Genomic DNA, 18,825 nt, shown 5'->3' on the forward strand with positions numbered 1-18,825 from the left:
AGTCAAATCAAGTAACTACAAAAATCATTTCACAATTATTTATTACAAAAGGTGATCAAATAAGTCATTAATTTAAAGAATTTGGCAGCCCAGGGTCTGAGCTCAAGAGAGGAGCAATAATCATTCTGGTTTTAATTTTCTACTACAGCAGAAAGATTGCAAAATTGATTTGTGAAACTTTACTCACATGCGAATACAACTGCTGTCTATCAGGACTGGATCAAGCCCCTTTGGAACTCTGGTGTAAATATGAGCAGGGGGTCCAGGCTGACCTCCCATTCCTCCCATTTTCTGTGCATCGAGTGTGTATGTATAATAGTTAATTGTTAGTAATTTCATTTGTAGCAACTTGATCAACCAGTCACTGAATATACACCATGTAAGTGCAACATAAACTGAAATAACAATTACCCTAAATTACATTAAAGGGGAACCAACTAGTGTTTTATACATCAAAGTTTGTTTACAGGTGTTTTTGTGGCTCCAGAGGGAGCTGTGCAAAGTCTGAGCACAACATGATAAAAAGGTTGTTCCCTCCAGTCCTCAAACCAAAGTGAGGCTGAGGACTAGAAGTGTGAAAGTTAAAAAACCTAAAGGTGGGGAGTTAGAAAGACCACCCTAATCTGTGACTGAATTGCTGGCAGTTGAGTTGCACTGTGCATAATGTAGGCAGCATGGTTTTGTCAAGGAATTAAAAGAGTTGATATAATTTCTGCATCAATTTTAATCCTTTTTTCAACTGTCCAGTCCAACAATGATGTACCAAGTGCTATGTTAAATCATAGGAGTACTCCTTTTATATTGCACTTTAGTGGTGCATAAAGGTTTACCAAACACATCTGTGATTAATCAGATTACCACAAACTAATTACTGCATGATGAAGCCAGAACCTTGAGTGGGTCCAGCCTTGTTGACTGTATTTTACTTGACGGATCCACATATGTATTGAAGTCTTCAGAGAGGACACGTAAACTGGATGTAAACCACTTTTACATAATATATAAGTGCATACATGCCTGAGGGTGAATGGTTTCATATACTGTGTTTGCCTGGGGCGACTTTGCGACTCAATAATAGAGACAGGCCCAACAAGCACAGAGTGAGGTGGAAATCAGTCTGTACGAGTACAGCTCAAGGTCTGATTAAAATGAGCTAGTTCACGTTAATTTCCTCTGTTTTTTTTAATGAGCTGCTCTGATTGGCAGTCAGTCAGTCAGTCAGTCAGTCAGTCAGTCAGTCAGTCAGTCAGTCAGTCCATTTGGTTTTCTGTGGTCAAAGCAGATGTACCAGAATCTTCTGCTCAGAAGAGACAAAAGTTTCTCCTTGTTTTCTACCTAAATGCAAGCAGATCCCCCTGGTATGAAGCAGCATCTGACTTTCAAAACAGCTGCTCCACCCTGCAGGCAAACAACAAACTGCGCTGCTCATACCATACTCAATAAACTGAGCGAGATCATAAGTTTTAGAACTGCAAATCAGTAAGAGTGGACTTCCATAACTTTGCCTGAACATTTCAAATAGAAATAGAAAAGCTCAATTAATGCAAAGCTAACATATCACTAGAGAGGAATATTTTATTAATATATTTATGGCTTTATTGAATATTAGATCTTGAGGCGACTTGAGGGATTACACACACACACACACACACACACACACACACACACACACACACACACACACACACACACACACACACGCATAGGTTTTAAAACAGCAGCCGCCAGTCGCATCACGCAACTTGTTGCTCTGCATCTCTTCAGTGTCACAAGAGACGGAGCACAACTGGCAGCCGCACAGACTGACCACACAGATCAGTTCATACAAAGAAAGGAGGGAACAGAAAAAAGAAAACACTGACAAAATGAGGGCTGTGTGTGTTTGGTTATGTGTTGTCCTCTGGATGGGCAGCCCTGGAAGGATAGCTGCAGGTTCGGGACAGAGACTCAATGATTCCTCACTTTTGGGAGAGAGGATATTTTCCTACAAGGAGCATTTATTTAATGTTTCGGCACAGATGGATAACCGCACTTCGGGCTTTTTCCTCCTGGACTTTGACGAGGGGATGCTGGAGGACTGGCGCTCTCTGGCCAGTAAGAAGCGCCGCGGCGGGGAGTCTCAGGAGGGGAGCGTGAAGGTGCTGCTGGTGGCCGCCTACTCTTTGATCATCGTGATCTCCCTGTTCGGGAACACACTGGTGTGCCATGTGCTGGTGAAAAACAAGCGCAACCAGTCCGCCACGAGCTTGTTTATCATGAACCTCGCCGTGGCTGACATCTTCATCACTGTCCTCAACACGCCTTTCACTTTGGTAAGACCACCTCTCACCCTGGATAGTGTTTGGAAATTGACAGGTAGCCTGCGTGACCTTTGTTCACTTAGTCAACGGCTAATGGAGATGTAGAGTGTACAGTCCAAAAGGGTCTGTTAGACTCTTTGCTTTATGCTTCCAAGAAACAAAGTGCTCAAACTTTTAGTGCTTGTTTGTGGATATAGGTAGGCTGTGTCCAAATATTGTTCAAAATTGTCTCTTAAAAATACATTTTCAACATGAAATAATCAACAACAAAAAAAATGTGGGAGAAAGATTGTCCTTTTTTTATTCAACAGTTTTCTCTTCTCCCCCTTTTCCTTTTTTGCTCCACCCTTAAGAAATATCCAAGCTGTGCTAAATTCAAGCCATACCCCCCCCCCCACCCCACTCTCCTGCAATGTGCCTGTGTGCTTGACAGACTGATGAATTGAATATGTATCTATCAAGGTCCTATCTTTTCCCTGTATGGCTTACTTTGAAACAATAACTTTGGAAGCATATTCCCATTACCAATTAAATATTAATTTAGAGGTCTTTTGTGTTTAACTGCTTTAGTTGTCATAAAATGATGGATGGATGGATGGATGGATGGTTGGGGTTGGGATGTTGACAGGTGTGCATGATCTAAACTGTGTGTGCATGCGTGTGCTCCCTCAGGTCCGATTCGTGAACAGCACCTGGGTGTTTGGGAGGACAATGTGTCATATCAGCCGCTTTGTGCAGTACTGCTCCCTGCACGTCTCCACTCTCACACTGACTGCCATCGCACTGGACCGACGACAGGTTTGTCATCATCAGGAGATGAAGCAGTGATGCTCGTCTGTCCTTGGAGAGGATCATAGTTTTATAATGTGATGTATAATGTGATGGTACTTATACTTATACTTGAACAATGTATACATGAAATTATGGCATGAAGGGTAGTTTTAGTCTTTTTTTTTTAGCTTGGAATAAATGTCCATTTTATGACTTTGGTTGTCTTGGTCTAATGATGGTGAGTGAAACACGATCAGATGAGCCACTCCTACTGATTCTGGTACTGCACTAATTAATGATATACTATAAACTCACTCGTCAGTTTACATGGTCATCAAGCAACCTTTGGAGCCCTTCAGTGACCCCTGGGGCCCTGCTGGTTGTGTTGCTGAGACATTATAATGACATGTCTTTTTTGAAAAGGTGTGACCTGTGACGATGACCTAGCAATTAAAGGGGAGTATTTTAAAACAGAGCAATACGGTATTATAAGGATACACTATGTTACACTTTATCTGTGATGACAAACTACTTCTACAAGGCTTTACACTGAGAACATCCTTCCTGGAGTCATCATGATGCTGATATATGGTGAGTATTGTAGTATTGTGTTAATGTAATTAGTTTTTAAGCTGTGATGTAAAAAAGAACAGTACAAAAGACTGAAATGTATTTTCCATGCTGTGCTTAAGACATAGGTGCATACTGAAAGAGCTTCTACTAGCAATGGTGATTTATTGTCTGAATGTTATTTTATATATACTTTTGCCAACGGGTTATTATTTGTTTCTGTTTATCTTGAAGTTAAGTAATAGATTAAGAAATGTTCAACATATAAAACATCAATTGTTTTGTATGTGTGTAGATTTGTTTAATGAACCAACTCGAGAGAAAGTTAGAAAAGAAGTTCATCCTAAACAACTGAAACACTATAACAACAGCAAGACCACACGATATGTGGTTTTGTTAAACAAATTATTTATTTTTTGTGTTGCAGGTTTGGTCAATGATGATAAGGCCAATGACAATACTTCCAGAACTGTGGTGAAATATCATACATCTCTAAAACATTACAACAGAGAACAGAATGACAGTAAGTCAAATGAACATCTCACATGTTTTTATTTTTATGATCTGATCAGTTTTAGAGAATAATTCTAAGTGCTCAGTGCTTTCTTTTGGGATGAAAATTACTTTACAACGCAACATCCAGAAGACTGTGAGGCCACTGCTTGGACTGAAGAGACGGTCCAGTCTCACACATCTAAGATTGAATGAGTCACCGCACAAGATGATGTGTAACACAGAAAGCCAAACTGGTGAGCAGACTGTGTGTTGCCATCTCGTGTGCTATTTGTTTCACGTGCATTCGTTGCTGCATGGTTGTGTACTAGATATAAGAATTTATAATGCCTCCAAGAAAAATACAAATCACGCAAATCAGTTACTGGTCGTCATCATGCAGAGAGAAGATGGTATGTCTTTGATGGTGCTGATGATGCTTCTGACGTTGATACTCGTATGGCAGCGAGCTTCGCAGTTTTGTCCATTACCACCAATTAAGACAGACCATGACATCCTAGAGAGACTGAGTTTATATTGAGATTGTTGTGGTTAATGATATTATTGATGCTCATTAGTGAACACTATATAAAGGAGTATACTGATACTTAAGATTTGACTGACATGATTGCGCTACATGGTCCCCCTTGTGGTGAACCAGAGAATGATACCAGTTTAAATCAAGAAGACTGGGCATGTTTATGATGAAAGTGGCTGTCATGAGTGACTGATGGGATAGAGCCTGCCGGTGATCAAACAGAAGGTGGTACAGGTGCGGACAATACTGCACTTCAATGCAATATATGTCAGACAACCAGTTGATTTAAAAGAAATCCCTCTGAATAATATAGAGGAAGTCACCGCCACACAGTCACTCAGTCTGATGTGGCCCCCCTCTCGCCAGTGAGATCCAGACAATATTGACAACAGACAATGAGTTTGATGCATATCCCGTTTTAGAGCAGGTAGCCCAAGCATTTCAAAGCAATAAGCACTGCTTGTGGTATAGCTTGCAATAAAAGCGCTACACCATATGATCAGATAAGAAGAAAAAGCTTTGTCTCTACGTGCTAGGCAATACAGATACAATGCAAACTGTTTTTCTCACGGTGCCTTGCACATTTTCTTATCCCTACACCTCAGAAAATGAGAAATTGGCTTTTGCACAAACACTTCAAAGAGACGTATTATAGTATATAGAGAAAGAAAGACAAAGACACACAACCAGAGGGGGCAGGTCTGTTTGAAGGAGATGTGTCACCACCGTGGAGAAGTCCTGGCTGGTGACACGAAACACGAACGCTACATACAGCGTTTCAGTCCCGTTACCGTGATGGTAGACACGAGCCCAATTTTGTCTGTGCCATCACATTCGGAGTTGAAAAGTGGTGTAGCACAGGTGCAGATTGCAGGAGGCTACTTTACAAAGCCTGACCTTGGGAGGCACGATGGTCCTTCTTATGTATGATCAGGCATACAAGCACAGGTAGATTGATTCCTTTATATTTCTTTACATGTGTTTAACAAAGACCCTTGCAGCTGTATTGTTTGATGATGTAGAAAAAGGATATTTCCCTCTCAACACCAGAGCTAATGAGTTTTACTGAGCACCCTACCCTGATCCTTTTACAGCACAGTTATGGATGGTGACTGCGTTCATGCAGTGGTATTAATCTGTCAGGTGTTTGCCTTCCAAGAGTTTCATCACTATGGTGTCAATGATGTTGTTGTGTTGAGGAAGGCATGCATGGTCTACCACGAAGAAATTCTCGGGTGTGCTGGCTTCAAATGTACAACACTGTAATTACAGAACAAATTTCTTGCCTAATGATGCATAATGGCTTTGACAGATGATGGTAGTTACATAGACCAACACAAAACATACATTAACGCTTCCATACAGTAACTCGAGTTTCTAGCTTAACAAGTATGGCATTGACATTTGCCATGCGCTCAACCACCTAATACACACACTGCCTACTAATTTGCGGGGGGTTTGTTTTTCATGGTTATGAAAAGTGTCATAACCGAAGTCATGAGAACTCTGTCAGTAAGATCACATGTGGGGTATTGAACAGACAGTTCTACGAAAAAAATCTCAGTCTTAAAAAGATACCATGTTCTCCATGTAGTAGACATGTGGGGATGCGACTATAGGCAGCAGTTTATGGAAAGCTACAAGGCATCGGCACGTCTCAAGCCTCGAAATGCCCTGTTTGGTGGTCAAACAGATAAAACAATAAAACTTGTACCATCAAAACGGAGCATGAAAAAAAAAAATCAGATAATATGATCTCTCTACTCCACTGTACAGTCTCACAAGCCCCAGATCATATTTAAAGATTTTGATTCAGTTGACACCTACTTTGAATTTGTCAAGAGCACACACACACACACACACACACACACACACACACACACTAGTTAAGAAAGAGCACCATCTGGTGTTTTGGTTTCGTTTGAGCTTCGAAGGGCTCTTGAAATAGGATATCAGACAGCTCTATGTCAAAACCTTTCTGAAGTGTAAGCAGGAGTCTGAGCATTTATTTATTCAGGGTAAGGCCGGTTGAACCATTGATCCGAACACCAATTATCTTGTTCTTTTATCTTTAATAATACCATACCATACTTATTACTTGACTTTAAAGCCCAGATACCAAATAATCTGTGACTCAGAACAGACCTGCATGAAAAAGCTACAAAGTCTAGTTGTGTTTTACAGTGTTTTCTAACTATTGTTAGAGAAGGTGATGATGAAAAAGGAAACTTTTGACACTATCACTTCCTGAGGATGGAGTTAATGAGCAGAAAGAAAAGCAACATCTGTACAGTGATGAGGATACAGTGTCATTATTTCTGAGGTAATGCAACATACACCTACAAGAAACAAGGAAAATGCTAAATATATCATGGATATGAAAAAAATCAATTTACAATGAACTCATTGTGCAGAACTCAGTGCAGAGCACTTTGGTGAGGCAGCTTATTATCGCTTACAAAAGTTCCAGTTCTCCTAGTCGTAATATTGATGAATATTAAAAGACAGAGGTCTCCTAATTTATTTTTAATTAATGTATTTTCTCGTTTTATTTTTATCTACTTACACTCTATCTTATTTTATTTTATTTAACTGGTTTTTATTTTCATTTATACAATATTTATCATCTAGTGCCTTTTTATTGTCTTATTTCATTCATACCTTGTTTTAATGCACTGTTTCATTCTTATTTATGTAAAGCATTATATATTTATAAGCATTATTATCATTATTATAAGTATTACTAATATGAAAGAAGAAAACAATGTTTACAAACTGAGCATTGTTCATGTACGGATTTGTAAAAAAAAATTTTGAATAAACCCTTTGAAATGTCGACTGTCTTTTTGGTCTCTGACTATTTTCTCTACACGAATAATATCATTTGTAAAACTCTACTGCTGAAACTTCCGAACTACCTCACAGTAACACAGTAACTTCTTAACCTTCAATATCCCTTTTGTACACACTTATGTTGGCAGAACTGGTTTGCAAACTGTCCTTAAGTTAGAGTCTTGTCTCCCTTGGTTATTTTAAATCTCTATCATGTGATGTTTTTTTTTCTGAGTCTTGTAACTGTTTTTCCTAAGTGCTTCTTAGTTTTTTTGTATTGTGTAATTATGCTGTCTTTGTTTTGTTGGTTGTTGATTGTTTCTCGTTCTCATGTGTCTCTTGGAAAAGAGATGTGCATATAAATCAGGCTGAATTTGATTGACAGACTTACAGACCATTAGATCATTACAAACAAAGTCATTACTATACTATTGATATACAGTGATAGGACAGATCTTTTTGAATATTAATACTGTGTCGACACTCTTGCACTTGCCTTGTAGAACAAAATACATTTCTGAAGTTAAGCTTAAGAAGATATGTAGATGTACTATCAAGGGCTCCGTGTTTTGTAACATACATTACTAATCAGTGGGTGCCTCCTAAAGGATCTGTTTCGACGACAAGCATAGCAGGTAATTCCTGAACACAAGAAAATACCTCCAGAAAACAGACTTCTTTTGATATGCTGTTAATAGCAGAAATTAGCTCTATGGTATTCATTTGTATATGTCTTAATGGTTGTAATGGAGCACATGGCGACAGTTGCATATCTCATAGAGTCAAAAATCTTTTCACTTATGTATGCAAAACTTGTCTCGTAGTAAAACAAAGGCACCTCATATAAACAGCTATGCTGCCTTTGGCTTTGGGGATTAATGTGACAGCTGCAACGATCCTCCTTTATGTTTTTTTAGAGCTGATATTTTCAATATTCAAACACCTGGTTGCTTTCAAAATGTTGATAGCTTGTGTTGGAAGAGGGTGTCACAGATCCTTTGGATCAGTAATTTCCTCCATCGTCACGAGCTTCGTCCCATTGTTCATCCGTGCTGATTCACCATACTCGGCCAGACGGTACATTTTCTTTGTCATCTTCATAAGGAAATCCTCATTTTTTGTCTCATCATCTTGTGAGGGTATGAGTGGGACACCATGAAACTGATTTGATCAAAAACATTGAAATTATCACATAACTGATGAAACTTTTACCATGGCAGTAGTCACCTTTTTTCACAACTTCACTGCTGATGGAAGAACATCTTTGCTTCACACATGTGTTGAAAAATAGCCTCACCCTGCTCCATAACAAATGGAAGAGACTGCATTGTACCCTTATATTATTTCTCGTAGTGGACCACCTCGTAAAAAATCCCCTGCAAGATTTTCTAGTTACACCACTGAATGTAAAAAATATGGATGAGTCTAAGACAATTGTACCTGATGGTGTAGATTTGACAGTAAATTTTGACTGGCGGGCCCGATGTAGCACCATCCATGTCTGAGAGGTTTGGAAACGATGGTGTTGTAGGTGGGCAATCTTTGTCAAGGTTTGATAACCTGACTAGAATTATTCTCAACGTTTATACTGCAAGGATCTTAAAATCAAGCCCCCTTTTCTTTGAACTATCAAATAAAACATTTTTTTTTATCACCAGGTCATTCTCAGCCACACCATGTAAAATGACAAAAACCCAATTTCAATGCCTCTTCTTTTATAGCACCACTCCTCCACCTGACACTATGTCACACAGTAAAAATTGGGCCATGACCTTACAATGGCTTTATGGTTAAAAAAAAAAAAGAAATGTCCTTACAGATATTATAAACATTTCCAGATACAGACTCATTTGAATACAAACCCAGTCGCATCCAGGTACCGTCACATGGCAGAGGTTCCCTTGCAACACATATACAGTACATCTCTCAGGGACACTTCAGTAAGACTACAGAGACATAATGCTAGGTCTAGCCAACACATCTCCACAGTAAGACTAGAGTGACTTAATTACATTCTTGTCAACTGTTTAACCAGTACAGAATCTACTAGCTATTAAATAGATTGACAATACTACAGTATAATTAACACACACATATGCACACTTCTCATACCACATCAGGTGCCATAACACAGCAAATGTTGAGTTGTGACCTTATAATACCTATATTGTAAAAAAAAAAGAAGACATTTTTCTTTACAGCTACAAAAACAATTGCACAATCCTCAGCATCACAACCAGCAGGGGCTCAATCCAGGGGGGTGGCGGATTGCATGTCCTCATGTCACATGAAACTCACCAAAAGGTACTCTTGTCCACACACTCATACACATGATCCATTAGACTCATGCACATCCTTTGTGATGCCACATCCTTTGTGACCTCCCCCCCCAAGTCAAACTAATTTCCTATTATTACCATAAATTACCATAACCTCAATATTGAATTATCTGCATTTCAACGTAAGAAAGTGCATAAAATAAAATAAGATAAAATAAAATAAAACTGAAGAGTGACAATACTTCTTATTATTAAAAAAAAGTAAACCAGCAGACAGAAATTTAATTATGAAGTGTCAGTCCAATTAATTAGTTTCTTTACTTTTATTTTATTTTTTTATCCTGCAATCCAAATAATGCAAATTCAGTCTACAAGCTGCCAACAGTTGACACATTCTTGCCACCCATCTGAATAACCTCTTACACAGGACATGGAATCTCACCAACCAACCACTTACTAAAAATTATTAAAAATAAGATGTAAGCTGCATTTGTTTTGATTTTAAGATCAGACCCAGACCATTGTTGGAGCTGTATACTCAGGTAAATGGGACATGTTTTGTGAGGATCTCACCATGGTAATAATATAATCAGATTAAAATAAGCAAAATAGTATCAATTCCTTACTGAGACCAAAGGGATCTAATCTTTGATCTTTGAATAGAACAAAAAAATCAGTCTACATTACATCTCCTAGACTGGTGAATCTGTTGAATAGACATGTTGTATTGACACAAGGTGACCAGCTCCTTGAAAATATAAGGCTACAGGGGATTTAAAATCTTATCCTCTGATGGCACTGAGATGTTCAAAAAAAGCAGTTTGTTTTGTCCATATCACGCAGCCGGTGTGTGGGATGTGCCAAAACTACCAAAAGACTGGTTAAGAGGGAACTGGCCTCCAGTGGTGTTTATTCAGGAACCAGATGAATAACAAGTGGAATATGAAGTTGTATGTGGTTCTGAAATTATAAGCAAATAATAAAGATCTACATTAATGGACATCAGTATCATTGAACAATTACACAGGCCATTGCGTACATGACTATTTGCAAAGCTAAGCATTTACTATCAGTGTTACAACTAAGGAAATCTAAAAAAAACAAACACTTTGCTGAACTACATGAGTAAAACTACCATACATTATACTGTATGGTGTCACAGTCACAGAACTAGAGAACATTATAGATTTAATGGTCTTCTTACAAGCACCACAAAGACGATGTGGGAAAAAGCTTCCCTTAATAACTGTTAGTTTTTTTTCTTTGGATCCAAAGTGTTGTCCCTGAGCAAGAATTATCAAAGCAAACACGAGCGAAGAGAAAAAGAAATGAGGGTCAGAGACACATAAGCACTACACATTACACACAATCCAAAGTAGTGTAAAGAAACTAAAATAAAATTATTGTTGATGAAGTGGTGAGAGGTTTAGAGTGTATTTGAATTAAGTGTGTTTGTTTCTTTGAAGTAAATGAAAATCCAGTCTGCTGCTCATCATTTCCATAAACCTGTGGAGGAACAAGATGGTCTGTATTTACCAAAATGGGCTTTTGGTGTGTTCTGTCAACTAAAAGTGTGACAAGGAAGCCCGCTGCTCACCAGTGATTTTACTGGACACCAGTGAACACCAACAATGTTGACTCTCTCTCAAATTTAAATCGAAGGCAACTGGACTTGTATTTGTCTGTGGAAGACGTTTCGCCTCTTATCCAAGCGGCTTCATCAGTTCTTGAGTATTGGTCTCTCTAGTCCGCACTAGTCTGACCAAGAAAGTGGAGTAGGACCCAGGTATTTAACCTCTTCTGGGTGGGTCCACCAAAGTACCTGTGAAAGTACTGGTTTCACCTGACCATTGTTGTGGTCTCATGTGGACGACCGTCATTAGGGTCAGGTGAGCCCCTGGTGGATGACGATTGTTGAGAGTCGTCTGAGGTTATGTTGTTGACTCTCCTGGGTACCGATGAAAGGGCGACATTGTAGATGGGGGATAGATGGTGTCGCAGACCCCCTCCCCTGTTTAGCGATGGCCTCTCCACAATGTCTCCAACAATGTTGACCAGTTCAATCCTGTTTTATTGCTGATGTACAAAGCAATAATAACTGATTAGTTATCATTTTAAAGCTATTACTTGCAACTTAATAAAGTTCACCTTATTAGAAAGTGGCCACATTCATTTAAATATGGCCAGATAGCAGACAGCAGCTTTCTCCCTGTTTAATTTGCACTGGACAAATTAAATGAGATCTACACTTATTAGATTGCTGACCAACATCTGTCTGTGTGTGAAGACATCCTCACAAGTCTGGGAAATGGAAATCTTCTGTAATGCCTTGTTGTAGTTTCTTTATCGTTTTATAGAGGCACAAGATGAATGGAGTATTTTTACAATTTTACAGTTACAATTTAGGTAGAAGGTGAAAATGAGCTGACAGACTTTCCAACTTTGCTGCTCTCACCACAGCTGTAGTGAGCACTGTTATTTAAGCTGGAGATATGTGAGGACACTGTGCAGGTTATAAACTGCAATCTTGTTCTATAGCTGTGTCTGGCATTGCTCTGTTGTTTACTACATGTACCAGAATAAGTTTACAGAGCAAAAAGCTCCTGATGCAAAAAAAAAAAAAAAATTATCACCGCCAAACACTCTCCACATGATAAACCTTCTCATAGTGAGTAGTAAACACAAATTTCAGACACTCATGACTCATCATTTTGTCTCCCTGCTGAAGGTGTATTGCTGCATGACTGTGATTTATGACTGTTGCCTTAGGAGCTGAAGAAAACCACTGCATTGTGGGTATAAGTTTACATTCAATTTTTTGAGTTTCAGAGCTAATTTTGACTTTTCTTACGCTGACCATGGTGCTGAATTTGAAATGTTGAGAATTGTTATTTTTTCAGGCATCTGATGAAATCAGAGATGTTGGTGTACCTGTTAATGTTACTGTAGTCAACAACAGGCAGTACAGGTTCAATCTGGCTAACATTTGCTGTCAGGTAAAGGTTCAGGACTGAGTAAAAGATTGTGACTTGAACACAGATTTGTTTGAAGTGAGTTAAACAATGACATTGGCAAGGGCATTATAATTTCCTCCAACGCTTTTAGTACATCAGTACTAATCACCTGGAACCTCATACTGTCACATCTCATTCACTTGCGTAGTGGATACACAGTTATCCACCATCATATGCAAATATAACTGTAGAATACAGCTGATAAGAGTGAGAGGATTCATTTGAAAGAAAGGACTGTAAATGCAGGTTTTCATTTAAGCTGCTAATGCACCAAAGTCCAAAAGGCTTCTATAATTAGAACTAACACATGAGCAAAACCCTCTTAATGGAGACGTTTGACTGGTTTGTTGTGCAGGTGTCTGGGGAATGTTGCAGTCTGATGTGTGAAATGAACAAATGGTTTGTGAAGCAAAATGGATGCTAATCACATACTGTCTAACCTGTGTTTTGGTAATTGTTAGTGGCGTTTCATTTTACCAGTTCATCAAAATATTTAGCTCAAGTGGCAGGTGTACTTCCAACTAGCTAAATTGCCCCTCCACAGCACAAACATACAAGACACCAATCTTGTATCAAACTTTTAATGACAAATCTGATGCCTAATGTGATCTCTGCTGCTGGTGGAAATGACCTTGTACTATTTTTGTTTTCAGTTGAGTCGTGACTCTGTGTCACATCACCAGTGAGGCCTGTAAGAGTCCAAATATTTGGGCCTTGAAACCATTATAAGATTAACCTTAATTAAATAGGCCTTAAGCCACAGCCATTTGCAAATTGGTTACCCACTGTTTAGTTGTTTATCAATCCTTTTTTTCATCTATATCGCCATCAACCGTTCCCTGGTCTGGAACTGAAAATGCTTCTTTTTATTCGCTAACTTAAAACCATAAAGGAAGATAAAAGGTTTTATTATGTGAATGTAGAAAAATAGAGGTTTTATCCATGTGATCCCATCTGTGGCAGCAGATTAATCACTCCTTTATAACAAGAGGGTTACCACAATTACTTCTCTGAGATGACTGAATGCTGGACTGTCTAATTAAATCATGATCTGAGACAAAAAGAGATAATGCGTATTTGTGAAGCAGTGCAACCGTGGCCTTAAAGTTAGATTTTTTTATATAATAAATTCTATTAAATGCAGGCACATAAAACCAGATTTTATGACAGTTACCTCTCATCCATAAATATCAGAAGGCTTTTCTTTCTGCAAGGTCTGTCTTCCACCAAGAATCATTCTTGAAGAAGCATTCCCTTTAAGGTCTCCACTCAGAAAAATCAGAAATCAGGGAACACTGTCCAAACCTTAGGGATAAATTTAAATTTTTTTCAAGTCTGTCATAAAACAAAAGTTAAGTACCCACATTAAAATTTAAAGATATTTGTCTTGCTGTAAACACTCCTCCTGTTTATGGGCCATTAAAAGATCCCTCCCTAATGCACTTTCAATGTTAATGATGTTAATACATCAATGAGCAATGAGCCAATAATACAACACGTAAAGGCCATCATGAGTGTGTTTACTTGTGATACTTTGAGAACAATTTGTGGCTACATCCTCCCACATGACACCTACATGCATACATAATCCATACCATTTAAAAAAGATAGGTGGAAAAATATGAATGCCGCTGGAAACTGGATGAGAAATGTGTTAAAATGAGAAATTGTATTACACTGTATAAGATTCTAAAACCAAAATAAAATACAAATTGAGGGGGAAAAAAAACAGTCACATATTGTATTGCTTTTCTGGAAAGTGAAATTACAGCAGTACAACAAAGCATGCTAAATAACATTTCACCTGAAAACATTCGCAGGTGACATAATTTACTGGATGAATCAAAGGCCTGTTAAGACAGGGAGCAGAAAAATCTTTATTCGTCGCATTGTGCAAATATTTCAGCAATTAGGACCAAGGAGAGGAAATTGAGAATCTGATCTAATAAATATTAATAGCACTTTTCAAATTTTCTATCAAAAGTTGTATAAATCACAGGTGATTCATAATGAAAAAGTCTGTAGTGAATCTTTACAATTTACCTAAGCTGACCGAGAGGCAGTGTGTTCATTAGAAGTGCGTATCACTCTAGAAGAGCTAAGAAATGTCATCAAATCAATGAGTAAAGGCAGATTGCCAGGCCTGGATGGATTATCTCCAGAATTATATATTTCATTTTGGGTCCCAGTGTGGCCCTCTGCTCAGAGTTTCCTTTTCCACTGGCTCAAATATTGCTGTTATTTCTCCTTTGGTAAAGAAGGACAGAACAAGCTTCTCAGGTCTTGGCAACGCAGTTTGAGTGCTATTTGCCTCATTTGGTATACAACGACCAAACAGCCTTTATTAACTATTTAATATTATTTGGACCACCATCTGATAATGTCCATCAATTGCTTCATGTTACAGATTCAGCCTCATGGTCAGGAAACCATAGTGTCAATTTGTCACTGACCGGCTGGAATGGCACCATCTGAAGACTTTATCTCAGTGATTAAACTATGGTATGCTAACCCTTCAGCAGTAGTGATAACAGGCAATATGTGCTCTCCTATTTTCTCAGTTTAGAGATGCTGGTGGGTTCTTTTTCTATCTCTGTTGTTCACAATTTTAAATACTTAGGGCTCTCTTTCTATCCTTCCCCTGACACATAAACCATACTGACTTTGATCTGTGTATGGTGATTTTTTTCCAGGTGATCTTACATCCTTTGAGACCTCGCATGTCCCTAGCTCAAGGTGGCGTTTGGGTTGCTGTTATCTGGATAATGGCCACCTGCTTCTCCCTCCCACACGCAATCTACCAAAAACTCCTGACTTTTACATACAGGTACACATTCCAATAAAGAGAGATCAATTGGAACTGAACCATATTTATTGAGGATTAGAAACAGAGAAACATTTGGCGATGAGAATCCACTCACTTGATGTGAAGCATCTTTGGAGTCTAGGTGCTGATGAAGTAAATCTGGCAGAATAATCCATTGTTTCACCTTGAATATCCTGGAAGTCATTGCGGTGATGGCTGTGTGGTTGATTGCTCAGTCATAAAGGTCTAAAATACAGTATGAAAAGACCACAGTGATATTTAAAGGACAGCATTCAAGGGCTAATTGACTTGAGTAATGTGGGGGGAAAAATTGATTAGGTCTGATGATGTCAAAATTTCTGAAAGCAGATGTGGTAGAGATGATTAGAGGGTAAAGAAATACATTTACATTAACATTTACCCAGGCTTTTATCCAAAGTGACTTAGGTTGTTATTATAATAACTTGATGTGCACCGAAATGTCATCAATAGAATTTTTCCAATTGCAAGTGTACTCCACTGTGTGCAGGAGCTTTTTTGCTCAACCTCAATCGGCCCATTGTCTTCTCCAACACACCTGACAATTCACAGGTTCAGGTTGGTTCAGGTTAGAGAAAAATGCAGATCTGGTTTAATACAGAAAAAAATAGTTCATAGTTACTTGAAACACAGTGTGTTTATTGACATTTAACCAAAACCACGATATACCCCAAAGTGCTTTTGTTGCCTAAACCTAACCACAGTCAGGAGTCAGGATGGACACCAGCCTCTGGTGAGATAACCATGCACTCTGTGCGCCCGCCATCCACCTTCCACAGACTCTGAACTGTTGATTGGGCAAAACAAGCAATATGAATGAGTCACTTTGGGCTCTGGGGAATTAGAATGAGCCTTTCTCACTATTTTCTGACATCTCATAGACAAAACAATAACTCGAGTAATTGATCAACAGCATAATTGATACAGAAGATTATTATTAGATTATTATTAGATTATTCTCACCTTTACTTTCTCATCACTAATCTGCGTACTCTGTGTTGTGATTCTCCTCACCAGTAAGGAGAAGGAGCGCAGCCTGTGTGTCCCAGACTTCCCAGAGCCATCAGATGTCTACTGGCAGTATATTGACCTCCTGACCTTCATATTGCTTTACATGCTGCCACTCCTTATCATCACTGCCTCCTACACCACAGTGGCCTGTCGGCTGTGGCGCCACAATGCCATCGGTGACACCACAACAGCTCAGCACGCCACGCAGAGAAGAAAGCGCCGGCGGACATTGGCCATGCTGCTCCTGGTGGTCGGGGTGTTCGCTGTCTGCTGGTTCCCCCTCAACTGCTATGTGGTGCTGCTGTCCAGCCAGGCCATCCACTCCTCCAACGCCTTGTACTTCTGCTTTCACTGGCTGGCTATGAGCTCCACCTGCTACAACCCTTTCATCTACTGCTGCCTGAATCCTACCTTCCGCCAGGAGCTCCGGCTCCTCTTTGACATGTGCAGGAGGAGACAGAGGGCTGTGGTAGGGCTGGAGCCTGAGCTCCGTCCTGCAGCCATCTGCGCTCCTCGTCACAGGACTGCCTGGCCAGACAACCATGAATTCTCGAGGCCAAGGCATGATTTACCAGACCCGGGCCACGCCTCTTCACAGCAGAGCCACGCTTCTTCCAGTCAGTCCCACAACCTGAAAGATACACATGTGCTGTTCACTGCCAGGCAGGCGCTCACAGGGAGAACTGACATCCTCTCAGTGGAGCCCATCGTGGCTGTGAGCTGACTGGAAAAACTACATCTGCCAAACCGTGGTGGGGCAGGCATCAGTATTTGAGATTCTTAATCCTATTTCAGGATTTCATCATGTTCCAAAGAGGACAGGAAATCTGAAAATCTCACTACTGTATTGCTGGACCTACACAGGATTTTAGTAACGAGAGGAGATAGCGTTTTGTGATGGCTTCAAATTGGAAGAAATTGTGATGTTGTCCCATTAGGAACTGTAATCAACTGTGGCATTTTCTGTTTCCACACTACTTTTCACACTTTTTTTGGAGCATTGTCTGTCAAGAATTCAGATCTCATCCCTTAAAAAACTGACAAAACAATCTCACCGCAGGGTCCATTTAACAGCTGCCGCTGTAGCTTTCAATCATATCACACAATTTTCCTACATCAGGAATTGTAGATGTTCAAATTTCCACTTTTATTGCAGCACTTTAAGGACTCCTTCATGTCGGCTTGACAACTGAAATTGACATTTTCATCCTTGGAAACAGCAGTTGACAAAACAGTCACATCGCAAGGTCCATGTAGTAGTAGTAGTAGTAGTCCTGGAGCTTTTAATCAATTTTTAAAAAAAAATTGCCTTAGTGCTGTTGCAGCATTCGTAAGATGTAAGATTTTTGTTAATTTGTCATGATGAATTCATTATAAAGCTCCTTTGACTGCAGTTTCTCAATGGTGTATTCTTAGAAAAATAACTCAACAGTCCATCAGGCTACACAACAGAATCTGGTGTAAGTTCTTTGTCTAAAAATGTCTTGTGAAATATCAGGCATTGATGCTGATGTCTTGATGTAACAGTGTGTTTCTTTTCTTTCAATAGCCTTCACAGACCAGCATGACTGTCGGGGTAGCAACAAAGTCCTATCATCCTCCAGAATCTCCCTGAAACTGTCTAAAAAGGAGTGTATCAACAGGTTTGATTTTACTTCAGTTTACCATTCTGCCGACAGAGACAGCGTCTCAGTGGATGTATGAACATGTGAATTAAATCATGTTCACATTGATCCACAGGCGACTTCAACCCCGTCCTACTGTTCATACATTTTTTCTGCTCCTCCTTGTTTCACTGTCATCTAGCCAGAGGGCTTGTGGAGTATACATAGAAAAATATATTGATTTTATGTCTCTATTTTGTGCGCTTAAATACTGTCATTTTGAAAAAGAAAAAGAGAGAAATTGAAAAGGAAAAAACATGTTTTCCTTTTGAAAGAGTGACAGAGAAAGTTCAGGGCCCATCTCCACTGCAACGTCCTGCCCTTACATCACATTACGGGTCTGAAAAATATGAAGCCCAATGAAACTTGGATGGTGGTCAAGCCAATGTTGAAAGCAAAACTGCAATTTACTGCAGATGGCTTTCTGAATATCTGGAGTATGAGGAAACTAAAGCATTGAGCTGAGAAGGATCTGGTGTATGATCAGCACTCTGTCCCCACACTCTCAT

At 39.3% G+C, this 18,825-nt stretch overlaps 1 protein-coding gene across 1 annotated transcript; it reads left to right on the plus strand.

Moving 5' to 3' along the window:
* Positions 1-2,066: 2,066 nt before the first annotated feature.
* gpr83 (G protein-coupled receptor 83) lies at positions 2,067-17,376 on the plus strand. The gene is made up of 5 exons (XM_022758597.1): positions 2,067-2,312; positions 2,973-3,098; positions 15,490-15,623; positions 16,659-17,249; positions 17,316-17,376. Exons 1-5 carry the CDS (start codon positions 2,067-2,069, stop codon positions 17,374-17,376), a joined length of 1,158 nt encoding a protein of 385 aa, XP_022614318.1.
* Positions 17,377-18,825: the final 1,449 nt, after the last annotated feature.

Source organism: Seriola dumerili, unplaced genomic scaffold, assembly GCF_002260705.1.
Source record: "Seriola dumerili isolate Sdu_G_001 unplaced genomic scaffold, Sdu_1.0 BDQW01000301.1, whole genome shotgun sequence".
Classification (NCBI taxonomy): Eukaryota; Metazoa; Chordata; class Actinopteri; order Carangiformes; family Carangidae; genus Seriola; species Seriola dumerili.

What these genes read in the sequence shown, in the direction of transcription:
- gpr83 (XM_022758597.1), top strand. Translation starts at nt 2,067, where the DNA reads ATGCTGGAGGACTGGCGCTCTCTGGCCAGTAAGAAGCGCCGCGGCGGG. An exon ending in TCAACACGCCTTTCACTTTG is followed by an intron (nt 2,313 to 2,972) that starts GTAAGACCACCT and finishes GTGCTCCCTCAG; the next exon opens with GTCCGATTCGTGAACAGCAC. An exon ending in CTCCTGACTTTTACATACAG is followed by an intron (nt 15,624 to 16,658) that starts GTACACATTCCA and finishes TCTCCTCACCAG; the next exon opens with TAAGGAGAAGGAGCGCAGCC.